General features: G+C 34.0%; 1 protein-coding gene across 4 annotated transcripts in view; it reads left to right on the top strand.

The window, feature by feature from the left end:
• The window catches only part of LOC146406137 (uncharacterized), an 872380-nt gene that overhangs the window by 371698 nt on the left and 478575 nt on the right, over nt 1-22107 (top strand). For 3 of the 4 annotated variants that reach the window (XR_014840158.1, XR_014840156.1, XR_014840157.1), the window contains exon 1: nt 16837-17144. Coding sequence is in view for 1 of the 4 variants with exons in the window: in XM_085016666.1 (XP_084872792.1) it covers nt 16985-17144 (160 nt within the window). In the remaining 3 variants the exon portion in view is untranslated. Of the gene's footprint in view, nt 1-16836; nt 17145-22107 lie in introns of those variants that run through there. The other variant, XM_085016666.1, reaches the window with a different exon arrangement.

Raw genomic sequence — 22107 nt, 5'->3', positions numbered from 1 at the left:
GGACTATAATTTACCCATTCCAAGTATGATATAAATTAAAATAGTTTTCAAACTATAATGCTTGAATATATTTAATTTCTTTTTTGGGGGGTCTTTTTTTTTTTAGTCTTTTTAGGACCACACCCACAACACATGGAGGTTCCCAGGCTGAGTCCAATCAGAGCTGTGGCTGCTGGCCTACACCAGAGCCAGAGCAATGCAGGTCCAGAGCTGTGTCTTTGACTTACAGCGCAGCTCATGGCAATGCCGGATCCTTAACCCACTGAGCGAGGCCAGGGATCGAACCCACATCCTCATGGATGCTAGTCAGTTTTGATAACCACTGAACCACAATGGGAACTCCCTGAATATATTTAATGTCTAATCTTTATAAAATGTTATCTTCTATAAGATAGAATATGGTTGTATTGCCCTTTACAAATTATGTAATTTTTTTACTCATTTTTTTCCCTGCAGTTGTAGAAACTACCTCTGAGGGGAACACTAGTTCAATGGTAAATGAAATGTAAGCTATCTTACCTAAATCATAACATTTTTGGGAATCTAGAGTCGGGTTTCTTATTCAAAAGGAAAAATAGTGAAAAACAAACAAACAAATGTTTGTGTTTAAATACAAGGAACCTTCAAAGAAATAAATTTGAACTTTATTGAAACTAAAAAGTTATGCTCTGTGAAAGACTTCACTAATAAGATGAAAAAACAGCCACAGACTGGGAGAATATATTTGCAAACACATATCTTGTATGTGTGAAGGTCTTGTATACAAAATACACAAAGAACTCTTAAAATTCAACAATAAACATACAAACCACCTAATTAAAAAGTAGACAAAATATTTGAAGCTCACCACATTATAGTTATAGGGAAAATAAAAGGTACTTCACGTCATACGTCATCAGGGAAATGTATATTAAAACAGCAATTAGATACCAAGGCATATCTATCAGATAGGGTAACCTTTAAAACCCTGACAACACCCAATGCTGGCAAGGATGTGGAACAAAGGGAACTCTCACTCACTATTGGCTGTAATGTAAAATGGTACAGGCACTTTGGAAGATGGTTTAGCAGTTTCTTGCAAAGCTAAACATTCTCTTACCATACCATCCAATAACTGTGTCCCTAAGTTATTTATCCAAATGAGAAGAAAGTATATCCATACAAAAACATGCACATGAATGTTTATAGCAGCTTTATTCATAATTGCCCAAACTAGGAAACTACCAATATGTCCTTCATTAGGTAAATTGATGAGCATACTATGATACATAAAAGAGTGAATATAGTTCAGAATTAAAAAGAAATGGGCTAACAAGCCACAAGGTTGGAGGAACCTTAAATATATACTGCTAAGTGGAAGCCAGTCTGAAAAGACCACATACTATATGATTACAAATATATGACATTCTGAAAAAAGGCAGAAGTCAGAAAAAAAAAAATCAGTGGTTGCCTGAAGTTAAGCAGAAGAAATAAGGTGTGTTGAAGGGGTGTAACATAGATTTTTAAGGCAATGAAAATATTCTGTATGATGTAATGGTAGATACATGACTTTATGTTTTTGTCAAAACCCATAGAATTGTGCAAAAAAAAGTGAACCCTAACATAAAGGATGGACTTAGTTAAAAATAATGTAATAATATTCGTTCAATAGTAATAAATGTACTACCATTGCAAGATGTTAAAACAAACAAACAAACAAAAAAAACCAACAAGGAGATCTTAAGAAAAACCTAGTCCTGTAAATCTCAATGTTTACATCACAATCCATGGAAACTCTTTAAAGTTTATTTAGTACTAGATAAGAGAAAATGAATATGTCTTTTTCACTTATAATTTGTTAATTTCCTTTGTCTTGAATTTGTTGTCATAGTACATGACTTTTCATTATTTGAAACACACTTATTTTTAAAATACATATAATGACATGTTTTATTTTTCATTAATAAAGTTTTAATTTCCCTATGTTCTGTTTTCTATCAAAGGGTACAGTCAAATCGGAAGGAGGTAAGAGTTGTATCTTCTTCAATCTGAAAAAAACTCTTTTACTTTGTCCTGCATAAAATCCCAAGGGACTCTGTTACTTTTTTTCTTAATAATTACTTGAATGGACTGTCCAGTGTGCTTGTGAATTATCAAAGTAAATACACGATTTGAACTTTACTGTTAAAAACTAGTAGTAGTTCATCCTAATACAAAGAGTCCCCAACTTAGGATGGTTCGACTTAATTTTCTGATTTTATGATGTTGTGAAAGTGATATGCTTCAGGTAAAAACTGTACTTTGGATTTTGAATTCTGATTTTTTTCTGGGGCTAGCGATGTGCAGTATGATACTCTTTCCTGATGCTGGACAGAGGCTGGGAGCCTCAACTCCCAGTCAGCCGCTTAATCACAAAGATAAAAACCAACCCATGCACTTACACCCCTTTGTCCCCATACAACCATTCTGTTTTTCACTTTCAGTATAGTAGTCAATCAATTACATGAGATAAAACTTTATCGTAATACAGACTTTGGGTTAGATGATTTTGGCTAACTGTCGGCTAATGTAAGTGTACTGAGCATGTTTAAGATAGACTAAGGTATGGTGTTTGATGGGTTAGGAATATTAGTTTTTTTTTTTTGGCTGCAGACACAGCATGTAAAACTTCCTGGGTCAGGGATCAAACCTGAGCCACAGCAGTGACAACACCAAATCCTTTACCTTTAGGTCACCAGGGAACTCTGATACATTAAATTCCTATCTGAATTCTGATATTTCCAAGTTACAATGAATTTATCAGGATATAACACCATTCTAAGTCAAGGAAGATTTGTAGTCATATTTGGACAATTTGGTAGACCAAAAAGATACAAAATTTTCTTCTCTTGGCAAGTAAGAAATTTACTGGTAGGAGAAAAGAAATGGCGAAGAACTTCTAGACAAAGATAATATAATAATCATAGTTAATGTGTTTATTCAGTTTATACCCAGAAATATGTATAATATGAATGATACATCTATATTAATACATAAAGGGGAAGTGTGATTTAAGTAGGGTTGGAATACACATTCTCTCACACACCAATCACAAACCCACAACTAAGTTATATTTTATTGTGAACAAAATTACCCTTATTTCTTTTTCTTTCTTTCTTTTTTTTTTGCTTTTTAGGGCTGTACCCATGGCATATGGAAATTCCCAGGCTAGGGGTCAAATTGGAGGTATAGCTGCCAGCCTATGTCACAGCCACAGCAATTCAGGATGCAAGCTGCATCTGTGACCTACACCACAGCTCACAGCAACATGGATCCCCAACCCACTGAGTGAGGCCATGGTTTGAACTTGCATCCTCATGGATACTAGTCAGATTCATTTCTGCTGTGCCTCTGCAAGAACTCCTATACTTATTTCTATTTTAAATAAAAATATGAGGAAGTCAAGCTATTCAAACATTTGAGATTGTCATTCATATCTTCTTTAACATATAATAAATTATATATATGCACATATATTTTATATTTCAATTTGTACAACTTAATTAATAAACTTTATAGGCAAGCATTTTATATTTAGTTATTAAAATTAGATTTATAAAAATTAAAATGAATTTGATGTGAAACAAATTTTAATTGCACAATAAATAATTTACACATTGTGAATTTCCTTACATACAGGGAATAAATTAAGAATTATGTATTGGCAACATCTAATTTTATTACCATATATCCATATGTGCATATTAATTTCCAAAATTAGTTTGGGGATTTGTTTATTATATTCAAATTGGAACTAAATTTTTCTACCCATATAAATCATTTAATCAGAGATAAGACAAAACTAAATTTTTCCTTTGTGGAAAATCTATAAGTACAGTCTTTTTTTTACTCTAAAATTCTTAAGATGAGAACATTATTTACTTAACCACTTTATAATTCCACATTAACTTAGCTTTCAAAGTCTCTTGTTGAATATTTCAAGAAGGTTGTGAGAGTAGTCAGTCTTAATACTGCACTACCTGTGAAGTTACTACAAGCTAGGGGATGGGCCCAGAGTACTTTCTCACTAATTATTCTTCATGGAAAAATGTGTCAAGGCAAAAATACATAATAGGGTAAAATTAAATATCTGATAATTATTCAGATAATACTGAATCAAGGACTATATCTAAGTGGATTAATGAATCACTTTTTCCACAAAACTTTGTTTCCTTTCTCTCTCCTTTCCTCTCTCCCTTCCTTTTTTCCTTCCTTCCTCTTCTCCAGTTCTCCTCCCTCCCTTCCTTTCTTTTTCTCTTTCTTTTTAATTTTTTATGGTAATGTACAATCATTATATGACCAGCTTCGTGCATAATTCTTCATTCTTCTCTTTAATTCTACTAGCTTATTGAATTACAAAATGCTTTTTGTTTTACTTTGTGGAATTTTCCAAATCAATTATAGATTTAGCAAGATTTCTGGCTATTGAGGAGAAGCACTAGGAAATGAAGGTGTGGAAGCTGGCTTTGTTTTTCTCTGGTCTGGCTAACGGCAATCTCTTGGTAAGGGAAATCAGCATCCTTGATCTAATGCCACAAGTCTGTAGCCATGATTCTGGGGCTGAACAGTAGAAATTGAAGAATTTACATAAGGTAATTACCTCTGGTTCCTTTTTGTCAGGGTGCAACATGATATATGAAAAGGAAGTAGTAAGTGCACCATTGTGAGGTTCAGATCCTGGTGGAATTTCACACTGGACTTGCAAACTTGGACCATTACGCTGCCTCAAGTTCCTTATCTGCAAAATTGGGCTAGTAATAGCATCTACTTCATATGGTTATCATGGCACCAATTACTAGAATTAAAAAAAAAATCACCGTGAATTTCAATTTCCTGTATAAGATTTCTGGGAGTTGCTTTTCTATGTATCTTGGAATTTTGCATACTGACATTGTAAGTGAGAATTTAACTGAGAATACAACTGGAAATTCAAATTCTGAAAAGTATATTCAAGCAATTTTTTAAATTGGAAATATTTTAATTATGAGTTCCTGTTGTGGCTCAGCAAGTTAAGAGCCTGACTAGTATCCATGAGGATGTAGGTTTGATCCCTGGCCTCACTCAGTGGGTTAAGGATCCCGCATTGCCACAAGCTACAGTGTAGGTCACAGATGTGGCTTGAATCTGGCATTGTTGTGCCTGTGGCATAGGCCTACAGCTCTAGTTCCAATCCAACCCCTAGCCTGGGGACTTACATATGCTGCAGGTGCAGCCCTAAAAAGAAAAGAAAATTAATTTTTTAAATAAAAAATAATTTACATATACTTATATCTATGATTAATTGTGGCATTAAGATTACATGTTTATATTTATGTGGCCAATTGAAAATAATACAAAATAGCTTTTCCTCAAAAAATTTGATAACATAATGCCTGATTAGAAGTCTGTATTATGTGGACTAAAATATGGTTGTCTTTCATAGTCTAAGATTAGATTTTGCTCATGTATCTAATAGTTGAATAGAACTATTTTCTCCAAGGCCTATTTGCTGGACATGAGGCTTACCCTGATTAAAAAGCTCCTGGTTTTCTAATGATACTGCCCTACATGTGCTTTAGTACAAAAATCCTGTCTGCTCCAATGGTTATCTTCTCTTAACACAACTCTGCTGCTTCTGTTGTTGAAGAGCTGCTCTGCTGGCCAATCATCATCTGACTTTGCTAAAGACTTTTAGGGCTACTTGGAGTAGTTCCTGTCCTAAGGCTTAGACCTGGCTCTGCTCACAGGAGGGATAAGAATGCAGATGTGGGGAGTGGAGGGTTGTTGAGCTCTATAACCATAGCCATGATCATTGCCAAAGACTAATGGCATGGCCACTGGAGTTGAAAGCCTGGAGTTTAAATCCAACTCAGCCACCTAGGGTTCTGTGACTTTGGGGAAATTACTTGAGCTTCTTAAAAGAGAGATAATTACCCCATGTTTTTCCAGAGTTGTCTTGAGAATTAAATGAATCCACATAAAATGCTTAGCACAAAGTAATTACTAAATAAATGATGATAACGATGATGAGGATAATGTTGCTGGAAGCCTCTTCTCTGCATTGTTGATGCTCCTGGCTTCCCAATATATGGCTATCAACACCATTTTCAGTTTTCTCCAGGAGAGGCCATCTAATTTTCTGACTCTGACTAATCTCTTCCTTAGGTGAAAAATATATGTATATACAACTGAATATATATATGTATATGTATGTGTGTGTGTGTATGTATGTGTGTATGTGTGTGTGTGTGTGTGTATATATATATATATATATATATATATATATATGTATATATATAACTGAATCACTTTTCCCTATACCAGAAACTAACACAACCATATTTCAATAAAAAAGGATTATAAAAAATCCTAGAGGATATGTTAAGTAAAATAAACTATACATATAAAGAAAAAGAATGGGAATATTCATAATCTTAAGGCCAAAACCCCAGTTCCTATCCACAGATCCATAGAGCCACTATAAAAAAAGATGATGCTCTTAACTTTCTCAGGATCTGACTTATTCAGTTTAATTTTTTTTTTTTTTTTTTTTTTTAGGGCCACATGCAATGGCATATGGAGGTTCCCAGGCCAAGGGTCCAATTGGTGCTACAGCTTCTGGCCTACACCACAGCCACAGCAACGCAGGATCCGAGCCATGTCTGTGATCTACACCATAGGTCACAGCAATGCCAGATCCTTAACACATTGAGTGAGGTCAAGGATGGAACCCGCCACCTCATGGTTCCTACTAGGATTCATTTCTGCTGAGCCATGAAGGGAACTCTGATTCTGTTTTATCCTTGATCAATTTTACAATGTAGTGGAAGATATTAACATTAAAATTTACTCTTCTGTTATACCAGAAGTTCTTTAAAAATCAAGACATACAGCTAAATTGTACAAAAATATTAAAAGATGGGTTTGAGGCCATGTTTTCCAAGTCCTCAATACTTCTATTTTAGAAAGGTATAAGATTATTTCTACCCAGATTATTCAGATTTTTCTCTATTTCCTGCATACTTAAGGTAATTTTTAAAATTGGATATGAGTCTCTTGAGATTTTACTACCTAGTTACATATATAGAGCCCTCAGTTGAGGGGAACAGATATTTATTTAGACAAATTTTCAGTCTAAATTATCTTATCTCATCTAAATAACCAGAAACCAGATTATTTTAAAGAGTATAAGACTGTTAGGAAAGAGATGAGAGAGATCAAAGGTAATTAGGCCAACACTCCTTGAGTATTTGATTCTCATTCTCCATCTTTTCCCTGTAATGATAATCCTGAATCTACACCCCTGTTCACACTGAGCAAGTGCATCTAAACAGGGGTCCACCTGCTTTATGGCCCAGTAGAAGGACCATCCCTGAACATGAGCAGAAGGAGTAGACAGGAAACAAGAAAAAGTGAGGGAGAATAATCGACTCAGAAAGATAAAAAATATATCTTTTATGATACTTATAGACCTCTAAAATACATGATGTATGCTTATAACATTGATGCCTTTCTTTTTTTTACACCTAAGCTTAGGGCAACATCAAGTCCTTAACCCACTGAACCTCAATGGAAGCTCCCCTTGATGCTTTCTTGAGGATTGTTATGTTCTGCTTTGTGGGTGAAATTTCTTTCATTCTTTCAAGTTCTTTTTGTTTTTCTCCAGTTGTCAATAAATTTCAATTTACCTCATCATTACTATCATTATCATCACCATCCTGATCATATCTTCATTAGCAATCATTGTCATTATCATAAGGAAGAGGAACTGGGCCATTTATTAAATGCTTCTTATATGACAGGCACTAAAAATCAGTATCTCTTTTATTTCTTGCAATAATTCCAATGGTGTGCAGGAGACAGCTTATACCTTCATGTGAGGGTAGATTATGTACCTTTCTCCCAACACCATATTTAGTGACTATAAGATTGAAGCTTGGATTTGGGTAAAGTGTGAATATTTATACCATGGAAATTGGTAGTGCAATAAATCAAGGATTTCCCCTCTTAGAATGCCAGTATGCCAAACCACATATAACATGTATACCATTAAACAATGTCCATCTACAGAGGAGTGGATCCAAAAGATGTGGTACATATACACGATGGAATATTACTCAGCCATCAAAAAGAACAAAATACCAGCATTTTTAGCAACATGGATGGACCTAGAAACTATCATGCTAAGTGAAGTCAGCCATACAATGAGACACCAACATCAAATGCTTTCACTGACATGTGGAATCTGAAAAAAGGACAGACAGAACTTCTTTGCAGAACAGATGCTGACTCACAGTCATTGAAAAACTTATGGTCTCCAGAGGAGACAGTTTGGGGGGTGGGGGGATGTGCTTGGGCTGTGGTATGGAAATCATGTGAAATCAGATTGTTATGATCATTATACAACTACAGAGGTGGTAAATTCATTTGAGTAATAAAAAAAATGAAAAAAAAACAAAAAAAACATATACCAGCATGCCATATACCACATGTCACTTTATGAAAAGCATTATAATCCCTCTTTATATGTTAAGATATATATCTATATAATATACAGATATGGATAATATATAATGTATATGATAAATAGATATAAATATGTTACATATATATGTAATAATTATTACTTATTGCAATAGCCAACATAAATAACATTAAAGCATACTAGCACACAGCATGTTTCAAGAGGACAGATTTTTTCTTTAAAGTTACTTCTATGATCATCACCTTATGGTTTAATACCAGGCCCTTTGGTATGGGTAGGAAATGTGACTTCCTACCACTAAATCTGGCAATGATGATATGGGATATTACTCCTTTGATTACCTTAGATTATGTAGGAATCTATACTGCTAGTAAACCTAACTTGTTCTGAAGACTTTCTCCTTTGCTGGCTTTGAACAAGTAAACTGTCGTGTGAGCAGACCCAAGAAGCTATAGGTAGTCCCTCACCAACAGCCAGCAAAGATCTGTGGTCCTCAACTGGATAGCTACAAGAAAATGAATCCTGCCAGCAACATGAGTGAAATTAGAAGAGAGCCTTCCCCTAGTTGAGCCTCTATGAGAAAGCAGCTAGCAGGTACCCTGATGGAAGCCTTGAAGAGGATCCACCTAAACTATGCCCAGAAACTGCCAAGATACATTTGTAGGTTATTCTAAATCTGTGGAGACTTTTATGCGGAATAGAATACTGATACAATGTTTTAGGTCATTTTTAGATTTGGGGGGTTTTTTTGTTTATTTTGTTCCCATCACTCAAAGTAGTTGCTTGGCCCTGGTCAAAACCCCTGCTTGAGAGAACTGGCACTAGTCAGTTTTACTGCTGGAACAGGAAACATCAGAAATATTCAGAGGAAGTATTTTTTCTTAGCTCTTGGAAGGGACTCAAGCCTACCCTCAGACTATAATATAGCCTTTCCACTGCAGACTTTGATTGAGAGGACATCTTGAAATCTTTGTCCTTACTCCTCTTTGCTAAAATGAGCATTGGAGGCTCTGAAGATTGGAAGGAATGAACAAGTTTTCCTAAATAAGCATTTAGCCTCAGGCCTCCTTTGAATTTCTCATGCTACTTTTTTTTTTGGTCTTTTTTTTTTTTTTTTTTTTTTTGGTTTGTTTTTTCTAGCACCGCACCTGCACATATGGAGGTTCACAGGCTTGGGGTCGAATCAGAGCTATAGCCTCCAGCCTATGCTAGAGCCACAGCAACGCAGGATCCAAGCCGCATCTGTGACCTACACCACAGCTCACGGCAACGCTGGATCCTTAACCCACTGAGCAAGGCCAGGGATCGAACCTGCAACCTTATGGTTCCTAGTCAGGATTCGTTAACCACTGAACCACGATAGGAACTCCAACTTTCTCATGCTATTGAAAATGATCTTGACTTGGATTTTGATTCTGGCCATGTTACTGCTTGCAGGATCCCAAGGACAAGCAACTCTGACCATATGCCTAAGAAAATAAGCAAGAATAGATATCTTGATATTACTTGATTTATTAGTAATTAAAAAAATCCCAGTTTCATCTAACAATAACAAGTGGCAAAGGTATTTCCTTACCTTGGTTATGAAAGGCAGGGGTTTCAGCAGCCGTTCTAAATTATACATGGAAAGAGGACACAATTGTGGCCTTTAAATCTAGGCTAAACCCTAGACACTTATGTGGATAAGCAGCATAATACACCAAATGTTTTGGGGAAAAATTTTTGTCTGGCTAGCATATTTTCTCTCATAACTTTATGGTGTTTGATTGACTTTGTGCTTTGCTATTTTTTTTATAAAATCAATTTTATTTAAGGATAATTTATGTACAATAAAATGTTCCCACTTAAAGAATACAGTTCTATTAGTTTCCCAAACCTATACACCTGTGTATCCATCACCTCAATCATGATGATATAGAATATTCATTATTCCCAAAATTTCTCTCATTTCTTCTTGAACTAAGCCCACCCATAATAAGCCAAATCAAACATTCTTGCTCTCTATGACTATATATTACTTTTGCTGTTTTTGTATTTCGTGTATAAAATCATACATTACATTGTCTTTTATGTCTGTCTTCATTTGCACAGCAAAAATCTCTTGAGGTTTATCTATGATGTTGCACTGGTTTATTTTTATTGTGGAATAATATTAGTTTGTGTTATTATATCATATTGTTTAGTTATTTACTTGTGGAGGTATCTTGCTATTTCCAGTAACTTTAAGCTATGATAATAAACTTGCCATGAGTGTTAATATACAAGTTTTTGTGTGGACATGTGTCTTCATTTCTATTTGGTAACGTCTAGAAGTAGAATTCCAAGGTCAAAAGCAAGTATATGGTTAATATTATAAGAAACTGCCTGTTTCATTAAAAATCTATGAATTTAGTTGTTCTGCATATTTGTCACTACTTGGTATTTGCCAGTTTTAATTTTAGCCACTCTTGTGACTAAGTAGAAGCATCTTATTGTAATTTTAATTTACATTTATCGATGACTAATGATGCTGAGCACCATTTCATGTGCCTGTTGATCACATGTGTATTTTTTAGCATGAAGTGTACATTAAAATATTTTGTCCATTTATAGATTGAGTTGTCTTCTAATTATTAAAAGAATTTAAAATACATTTTGCATATGAAAGTAATAAAAAATACAATTAAAAAAATAAAAATAAAAAAATAAAGTATTCAAAGCATTTAAGTGTTCAAAGTATTCAAAACATGGATTATTTCTGCACACTCTAATAAGGATTATTTGATTGGATGATTAACCATATTAATAGATAAATTCAATATTTTCCATTTCTCTTTATAAAACACCTGTACAGATTTCTAATAATTCATATTTTACTTTTAAATGATAAATATAAAATAATAAATGATGGTTTATATTGCAATTCATGCTGCACCTATAGTCATGCAAGTTTTAGCACTATAAGATTCATAAGAAAACAGTCCTCAAGTAAAGCTAGATAATTACCCACCACTTTTGGTGAAAAAAAAAAAAGAATTCTGTATCTAAACATAACATTCTAGGAAGCTCTTTTAATGCTATATATGACATATAATGTTTCAAATCTGTAGGACTTTATAGAACACAAGACAGTTACACTCCAATAATGTTATAAAATTATTCATTAATTTCTTTTAGTATACTTTTGTTGACAGCAATAGTGCACCACATTTTATTAAGTACAAGGAGGTGGATAGAAGAATAAAGCAGCTGCCAAAGATATAGTCTATTTTCAATATAACTGAAAATATGGACCATGTTTAATCCTAATGATTGAGAGGACATTTTGAAACTTTTGCCCAAGCACCTAGAAGAGGTCTTGGAAGTGATAATTATTTAACCACTACTTTTCAGGATGCATATTAGTGTTAATATGGCATTTTCTCATTTGATCCTGGTAACAATCACATAAAATCAGTGTTTAGGACAAATTTTCTAAATGAAGTAATTCTGGAGAATAATTTCAAGGTAATATTATGGAAATATCTAATATTGTGATAAATTTGTGTTAAATGACAAAGAAAACCTAAAACAAAAAGATCTCTATGGTAAGACATTAATCAGGTTGAATAACTGACATAAAACATATCCTTACTTAAATCTCTGGATAGTTTCACCGTCCTCTTGAAGAAAGTCACATTTTTAAACAAACATATAATGGTTAAATTCACTATTTAACTTTTCACAATTATATTTCATCTTACCTACATAGAAGCAACATAGATTTTTAAAATCATCATTACAAATTTTCTTTGAAATATCTTTAAAATAACTTCTATACATAAATAAATAATAGTTCTCAAAATAACTTTTTATATCACAGGTTTCCATTTATTGTAACATAAAGGCATGGGATCTTAAATGTTTATATTTGGGGAATATGCAATTATAAAAACTTGGCTAAATACAGCTGTTTTGTGAATAACTCTGGCCTCTGGGTCTCATAACCTTTTGGATCATCATTTTTATTTTATTCCACTGAATCCAGAGCTGTGTACTAAATCTCAAGGTGCTCTTATTAGGAAGGTAAATGAGTTAATATTATTTTTCCCACATTACACATGAAAAAGAAGTTTAGCAAAATGAAATGACTTATTCAAAGGCATAGAACACAGTCCATATGAGAACCATTGTTTAGGATTCTTTCTTTCTGCACTATCTAATCTCCCTCTCTTCTCTCATTCTCCTTGGTCAAATAAAATTACCATCATGTTAATGGCAGGCTCCTGATATATGTGACAGGTCATATTTTAGCTAAAGGAGCACTTTTTAGCGCTAGTTATGTTTTATACATCAGATCCTTCCTTGTTGTTCTTCAAGGATTAGGACCAGTTAGCGATCTTACACATCATCTTATTCACTGCTGTACCTGCAACTCTAAAATGGAGCCGAATGCATAGCTCCTGGTCAGTAAACATTTGTTGAATAAATATTCTAATTTCCAAATTAAAAAAGATCTTTGTCTTTTCTCTATCAAGTCACAGCACTCTCCCTCTACCCAGACGATTTCCTATGTCTGTTCCTCTGATGATTACATACTTTTCTCAGCATGTATCAGAGCTTTTCTTCTAAAGGTGTTGGGGATGAAACTAAGGGGCACAACTAGGTGTTCAAGAAATTTGTCACATGAAACAAAACATAAAGTACATTCATGACATTTATAGATGTGTTACAATTAAAGGTAAAACACCTTATTAAAATATATTATAGTGGGAAACTTTAGCACAATTCCTGGAAATCAGTAGGTGCTTAATAAAATTTAACTTATTCTTTCCATCTTCAATTCAGAATAATCTTTCCACATACAATATTATCAGTTTGTGATTAGGCACAGTAGCCTAATCTTTACAGATGTTCCGCTATGTTTCAATATTCAAAGTGTGGCATCCCCCCCCAATTTTTCTTTAATATAAAATTCTGCATATCAGATGGCAATTTTCCCCTGATTTTAATTATTTCCATAATACGTTATTCATTCCATCATAAAAGAACATTGATTTTATAAGTTAAATAGCAAACAAACAAGAAAATACAAAACCAAAAGCAACTTGAATTGCAAGCTTAGGGTCAGGTGTTTCTGTATTTTTTTTTTTTTCTTTTAGTCTTGGGAGCAATTCAAAGGCCATTAGTATTTTGGAAAAATTCCTACTTTGAAGGTCATGTCAACTTTATTATACATGCTAGGGAGAAAATAGATTCCCAGTCATCAGTATATTGAATGAACGCACACGCACACGCACACACACACACACACACACACACACACACCAGCCTTGGCAGTACTAACATCATGAAAGACTACTAAATGATTTTTTAGCATTACACTGAATTTTCCCCATGTCTCTCCTTGTCATGACATGAGTAATACTTAAGGCAATATCAGAAAAAAGTAACTATTTCTACAAGTAGTCATCTGATATATTTCATGACAACACACCTCCAAGATATGTAAGAGTGCAGAAGCAGTGGTTAAGCTCTATCGGTTTATTTCCACTCTTACCTTATAGAATTCATGGATGGCCATGAATGTCTTTTGTCTGTCTAAACATGGTAATTCAGGTTGCAAAATTCTGGCCTATAAAGTTTCATGAAGTTAAGTTTTTTCATGACCTATAAGCCTCTCTTGGTGCCCAGAGACCACTGTTGGCAGAATTGAATTTGTAGATAGAAAAGTTGGGAATGGAAAGTAATGGTTGGTCTGGATCTAAACTTGCCCCCCACCCCGACTTTCTTATTATTAGTTTATTCATTGTTACTGATTTGCACATGTTTTCATGGTCATACTATGCTGAAAATGCTTAAAGGGAGCAAATGGAAACCAAGATGTGAAAAAACTAGGACAGATGCATGGCTTCCTGTAAGACACTAAGAAAGTAGACTCTAATGAGACATCAGCATTTATTAGTACCCAGAAAGCAGCAATAATAAATAGTGTTCCAAGTGAAACAAAATAAATTTTCAGAGATTCTTCTACTCCTGAGATCCTAAAAGTAAGAATACTCTTTTTCCTGATTTTCTGGGGATCTAATATTTGCAATGAGACACAGTATATTTTATGTTTATTTCATCTTATTATAAATGGTGTCTCTTAAAATTACATTTTCCAATCATTTGCTACTATTTATAAGAATACATTTTTATATGTATTGCATTTGTAATTTGTGACCTTGCTAAATTATTACTTTAAGTAATTGATAAATTCTTTTTTTTCTTTTTTAAAAAAATCATAATTGTGTTACCTCAAAAAAGGAGATATTTTTCTTTCTTTCTTTCTTCCTCCCTCCTTCCCTTCCTTTCTTCTTGTAATCATTTACACCCTCTAAGTGTAACATTAATAGAAATGTTTGATGAAATCTAATGAATGGCACAAATGAAACTTTCCACAGAAAAGAAACTCGTGGACTTGGAGAACAGACTTGTGGTTGCCAAGGGGGGGGGGGACGGACTGGGAATCTGAGGTTAATAGATGCAAGCTATTGCATTTGGAATGGATAAGCAATGAGATCCTGCTGTATAGTACTGGGAACTATATCTAGTCATCTGTGATGGAGCATGATGGAGGATAATGTGAGAAAAAGAATGTGTATGTATATATATATGCGTGTGTGTGTGACTGGGTCACTTTGCTATACAGTAGATAATTGACAGAACACTGAAAATCAACTATAATGGAAAAAATAAAAGTCATTAAATATTAAAAAAAGAGAAAAATGATTGACAGATATCCTTCCCTTGCCCTTGATTTTAGGAAGAACATCGTCAATTTTTCATCATTAAGTATGGCATTAGTTATTGGGTTTTTGTAGATATACTTTATCAGCTAGAGGAAGTTTCCTTTTATTCCATCGTGTACAAAGAGGTTTTAATTATGAGTGCATTTGAAATGAAATTGAATTCTTACTTTAATATATTTTAATTGTATATTGGTGTTGAGATGCTTTTCTGCATCTATTGAAATGTCCTAATTTAGTCTATTAATATGATATATTAGAATTCTAAGATGGCTCCCACATTTTCTTGGTGTGTACACACCTCTACCAATTATTCCAAACACTAATGGAGATGTTGTCATAAAAAGCTTCTACAGATGTAACTAGAGCCCCAAATCAACTGACCTTAAAACAGGGAGATTATGTGGATGGTTCTGACCTGATCAAATAAGCTCTTTAAATCTGGGTCTGGAAGTCAGAGACAGAGGTCAGAGCAATTCATGTGAATAGGTTCTGACAAGAGAGGAATTCTGAGCTCTGCTGTGGGAGAAGGTAGGGGCATGTAGTAAGGAGCATGGGGACTGAGAGCCACACATGGCTGCAAGTCAGCTAGGAAAGGGGACCTCGGCCCTACAACCAAAAGAAATTGAAATCTGACCACCTTAATGAGCTTGGAAGCAGATTCTTCCCCAGAACCTCCAGATGAGATCTCTCTGGCCAATACCTTGATTTCTTAATTTGAGGCTCCAAACTCTACCTTCCCCTCATCAGCAATCCAGAAATGGGTGACTCAGGGAACTTTGGTAGGAAGTAGCTTCATGCCAGCAAAAGGCCTCACCGTGGCCCCAAACTAGGTTCTGCATTTGGTCAAGGCTTGCCCAACACCTGAAGGATTGAACTTTCAGGATATTAAGAATCAGCTCAACACAAGACTGTACCATCAAGCAAGGAAGTTGTGGACTTTCTTAGCAAGGAGAGATACACCTGTTCTACCGTGGATGATGGTCATTTAAAATCCACAAATGCAGAATAGCTGGATCTAATGGTACACAAGATATCTTTCAGCTGGACCTAATTTTCATAAATCTATTGTCTCCAGCTGTGCATAAGTTTGACCAATTAACTACTAGGAGGTAGGTTTCATATATATATAAGCCCTCAGTTGACATCCTTTTGAAACATAATTTTTTATTTTTTCTAAGCTATGGGGTTTTGGGTATATGCGTGAGGTATGTACTGTCCCTGATAAAGGGGCAGAGACAGACTCGGCTGGAATGTGCTGAGAGGTGATTCAGAGACTGGTACAATCCGGCCTAAGTGCTGGTGCTATGCCCACTCTTTCAGAGGAAGCCCAATCTCGGTAGATCTCGGAAATTCGACAGGAGGCAGCAGAGGAATCCTGGTATGAGAAACACCTGAGTCCCCTATGTGATCAAGGTGCTCTCATCCCAGACTCATCCATTAGGAATCTGGCTCCTGCCACCTATCAAGTGAACCCCAATCCTTGTCAATGCCTTGCCCCTCATTCCCTCCTCTCCATCAAGCTCCAATCCACAAATGCGCAATAGCAGGACCACCTGAGGCTAGCTAGGGGGAGTAAACTGCGCATGTGCAGCCGCAGATCTTGCCACACCCTTCGCAGAAGTCAAAGCCTCAGAGTAGCAGCTTGGGCTCCTGGTTCACACCCTGGGGCTTCCAGTCTTACCTGTGCCAAAGGCCAAGGCAACTCAAACATGCCGGTTTAACCTTAAGGGCCATTTGTTTCTCCTGGCAGCTTGGAGGTGTCTAGAATTCATCCCAAGAGACCATGCTGCCTGTTTCTCAAGCCTTCCCCGGAAGAACAGCCTCAGGATACCACTCTTTCTTTCGGAGCCAGCCCAGCTGCCCGCACTGCAATGGAGAAGCTAGTTTCATCACTCAAGCCCCTCCATCAGGTAAGGTTCTCCTCTTTTTAGCACCATTCATCCCATTGATGGTTACTTTGATACCATATCTTGGCTACTGTAAATAATGCTTCAGTGAACATGTAGGTACAGATTTCTCTTTGGGATAGTGATTTTGTGTTCTTTGGAAAAATATCCGGAAATGGGATTTTTGTGTCATATGATAGCTATATTTTGAATTTTTTTGTGGAATCTCCATACTGTTTTCCATAGTGGCTGCACTGTCAACGACAGTGTTAGATCCCCAACAACAGTGCGTAAATGCTCCTGAAAAGGGAACCACATCCTTTCCAACACTTGTTTCCTCATAGCCATTCTAACAGGTACGAGGTGATAGCTCATTGTGGTTTTGATTTGCATTTGCATTTCCCTGATTAGTGAGGCTGAGCATCTTTGAGGTACCTGTTGGACATCTGTATGTTTTCTTTGGAAAAATGTCTATTTAGGTCCTCTGCTCAGTATTTTTGAAAGGTACTAAGAGAGTAGATCTTAAAAGTTCTCATCACAAGAAAAAATTTTAACTATGGGTGGTGATGAATGTTAACTAGTCTTATTATGGTGATCGTTTAGAAATATATACATTGATTGACTCTTTATGTTGTACATCTGAAAATAATATTCAGTTGTCCTTCAGCATGCCTGGGTGTTTGATTTAGTTGGGATATTTCCAAAACATATTTCTATGTACCTTAAAATCAAATAAAATGGAGATAGTTAAAAAAAAATAAAACAACACCCAAAAGAATGTGAAAAGACAATCCACAGAATGGTGAAAATATATTTGCAAATCGTATTTTTAAGAAGGGACTTGAATCCAGACTATATACAGAACTTTTATAACTCAATAATAAAAAGACAACCTGATTTTTAAATGGGCAAATTATCTGAATAGATTTTTCTCCAGAAAAGATATACAAATACAAATAGCTAACAAATACAAGAAAAGATGCTCGATATCATTTGGGAAATGTAACTCAAAAAAAAAAAAAAACAAAAAAACAAAAACCTACAGTGAGGTAGTTCCTCATTTGAACAAACCAGATATTAAATCTATTGGATAAAACTGAAGAGGAAATTAAACATTAGGAATTGTTTTTGATCTGTTAGATTTGATGATGGTGTTAGGGTTATTTTTCAGGGTAGGAAATGTCTTTATCTTTTATAGGTACACTTTGAAGTACTTACAAGGAAATTCTCTCATAATGCTTAGAATTTGTTATGGAATATTTTGGTAAAATTATATGTATATGTAATGATAACATGATTATATATAATCATATAATACATAATGATGAAGCTAATATGGCAACATCACTAACATTTATTAAATTCAGTTATCTAACTAATGAGTACATGAGTGTTCGTGATACCAGTGTCTCTATTTTTATGTATGTTCATTGTTTTCTGTAATAAATAGTTCAAAAAGGTGGGGGAAATAAAGGACTGCAAGCCACCTTACCCCACATATACTTGTAACAATCTGCTAGAGATCATTTCCACATATACATTAATAAACATATTTTCTACAGTCTTTACTTAGTCACTGCCATTTATGCATTTTCAGTAAATATTGACTGAAGGTTTAACACATGCTAGGAATTGTGCCAATGGGTTGTCCAAATTATAAACCTAGGAGTTAAAAAAAAAAAAGAAAAAAAAGAAAGAAAGAAAACCCACCTAGGCCATTCCTGGACTATTAACTCATAGAACTGTGAACTAATAATGGATGTTGTTTTAAGATGCTAAATTTGTTGTATTTATGGAGTGATAGAAAACTAATATGTATAGTCTATCATACTGAGTAATTTTCTGACATTGAACCAATCTTTCATCCTAGAAAAACGCCACTTGGTCATGATATATTGCCATTTTTATATGTTGTTGGATTTGATTTGCTAGACTTTATTAAGGTTTTTGTGACTACTAGTAATAGATATATAGTAAGATTCTTATGGCTGTCTTAGTCTAAATTTGTCTTTTCTTATGACACTTTTGTTGTGTGTGAGTTTGAACTAAGTGTAATTTAGGCTTTATAAAATGGGTTGGGGGCTATTTCCATCTTATTTTCTGAGGGTATTTTATAGGTTTTACAGGTTATTTCTTTTAATTTTAATAGAATCCACCAGCAAATTCTCATGGGCCTTGATTTTTCTTGGCATGTTTATATGAAGGATTTAATGTTTTAAATGGAGATAGTGTTATTAGGTTTTTGTTTCATCTTGGGTCAATTTTACTAAATTGTATGATTCAGTAGTGTTTTCCAATTAATTTAGTTTGTCAACTTACTTGGCATAAAATTATTCATAACATTCTTTTATTATGATTTTAGTATCCCTATGATTTGATGAGGTTATTCAGGTTCTCAGGTTTTATCTTGATTAGTCTACGGGTTAATTGCTTTTGTAAATAATCCCAAGGCACCAGCTTTCTCTATTGTTTTATATTTCATTGACTTCAGCTCTTTTGTATCTTATTTCTTTCCCTCTCCCCACTCTTCTCCTGATATTCAACTTCTTGCTATTGTTATTTTTTTATTTATTTTCCATTTTGTTTTTGAGAGGAAACCTTAGGTAACTAAATTTAATACCTGGAGATACAATTTTGTCTTCAAGCACTTTAGTAATTTTACCTCAAAACCTCCAAACTGTTGTATTTTTATTATCTATTATTATTATCTATTATATATTATTATATATAATAGATAATTAATATTATTCTAAATATTTTATAATTTCTCTTGAAGTTATATTTTTTGGTTGACATGTTGATAACTGAATTACTTGTTTTCTTTGATTTTGAATTCTTTGTTGCTATATTATTTATAAAGAGTGTTTTACAAATTTTCAACTCTGATTTACCTAGTTAGCTCATGATTATTAATTTTTAAGTTAATTATATTGTGATTAAGATATTTTAATCCTTTAAAATTTATTAAGACTTGTTTTATGGTCAACATATTGTCTAACTTGGTGAATATATCAAATGCTTATGAAAAAGTTCTTTTTGTATTCTTCACATGGATATAATTAAGTCAAGTAATTGATGATGTTTAGATTGTCATATCCTTGTTGATTCTTGTTGTGTTTTTGTTATTCATTACTCTATCAACTGGTAAGATGGGTGTTTAAAATCTCTAATATATTCAGATTTTTGGTTTTCCATTCCATTTTTCCTCTTCTGGGATATTTGAATCATTTTTAAAATTCAATTTTAATTTATTATTTTGCACTATACTCAGTTGATACTTTAAGTTCAAAGTTAATATTTTACCTCTATAATTGATAATTTACTTTTATCTTTTAAGTTAGTATTTACTTCATAAAAAAGGCAGAAATGTCTTTATTTTCTTTTATTCTTACATGATAATGTGTTTGGCTGGATATAGAATTTTGAATTTACATTTTTCTTGTTTTTTCTCTCTAGCACTTTAAAAATATTTAATATTAGCCATTTTATACTATCTTCAGTGTTTTTTGAGAATTTTATAGTCATTCAAATATTTCTTCCTTTTATGCCATAGTTCATTGTTTTATGACTAGTTTCAAGTTTTTTTTCATTTTGGCTCTTAGTAATCAAAGTTAGGTTTGTCTAGATGTATTCTTATTTATTCTGCTTGGGATGTGCTGAGCTTTTAGAATCTATGTATTTATATTATTAATCAAATTTGAGAAGTGTTCAGATATTATTTCTTCATATAAATATATATATATACATACACATATATATGTGGAGACTTTATATTTGAGAACAGTCTCAGGCTCATAGTACAGTTGAGAGGAAGGTGCCAAGGTTCCACATATATACCCCTTAATCTCACACCTGCATAGCCTCCCCCATTTTTAACATCCTCCATCAGAGAGGTGCATTTGCTATAATTCATGAACCAACATTGGCCTATTATAATCATAGTTTACTTAAGCCTTTACATAGTTTACAAAGTTTAAAAAATCCATAGTTTAATGAACTCTTCACTCTTGGTCTTGTACATTCTATGAATGTGGACATGTGTGTAATAACATGTATCCACCATGATGCATTACAGTATCATGCAATGTGTTTTCAGTCCTAAAAATCTTCTTTGCTCTGCCTATTGATCCCTCTTCACCATCCAAACCCCTAGCAACCACTGATTATTTTTTTGTTCTTTCCATAGTTTTGCTTTTTCAAGAATGTCATATAATTTGAATCATAAATATGTAGCCTTTTCAGACTGGCTTCTTTCACTCTGTGATATGCATTTAACTTTCAAGTTTCTTCCATGTCTTTTCTTCCCTTGACAACTCATTTTTTTTTTTTTTTTTGGCACCAAATGATATTATCCCATTGTCTGGATGCACCACAGTTTATTTGGTCACCTACTAAAGGACATGTTCATTGCTTCCAAGTTTTGACAATTATGAATAATGCTGCTATGCACATCCTGTGCAGGTTTTTATGCAACATACTTTTCAACTCTTTTGGTTAAGTACCAAAGAGCATTACTGCTGAATCATATAAGAGTATGGTTAGATTTGTAAGAAACTGCCACTGTCTTCCAAAGTGGCTGCATTGTTTTGCTTTCCTACCAGAAATGAATGAGGGTTTGTTGTTTCACATCCTTGTCGGCATTCGGTGTTGTCAGTGTTGGATGTTGGTGGTTCTAATAGGTGTGTAGTGGTATCTCACTGTTTGAATTTGTGTTTCCCTGTTGAAATATGAAGCAGGGTCTCTTTTCATATGTTTATTTGCCATATCATCTTTGGTGAGGCATCTGTTAAGGTCTTTGGTCCGTTTTTAAACTAATTGTTTGGTGTATTATTGTTGATTTTTTAGTTACTTGTGTCTTTTGGATAACAATCCTTTATTAGATCTTCAAACATTTTTTTTCTGTTCCATTCTCTTTTGCTATTCTTCTGACCTTCCAATTACACAGATGTTAAGCCTTTTGACTTTATGCCACAGTTACCTAAGGTTC

Source organism: Sus scrofa, chromosome 1 (genome assembly GCF_054392235.1).
Source record: "Sus scrofa isolate SSC_HxYL_T2T_F1_AM1 chromosome 1, Sscrofa_HxYL_maternal_Yorkshire_Landrace_v2.0, whole genome shotgun sequence".
Taxonomy (NCBI): domain Eukaryota; kingdom Metazoa; phylum Chordata; class Mammalia; order Artiodactyla; family Suidae; genus Sus; species Sus scrofa.
Note: the sequence above shows the minus strand (reverse complement) of the source record. Positions and strands in the feature narration are given on the sequence as shown.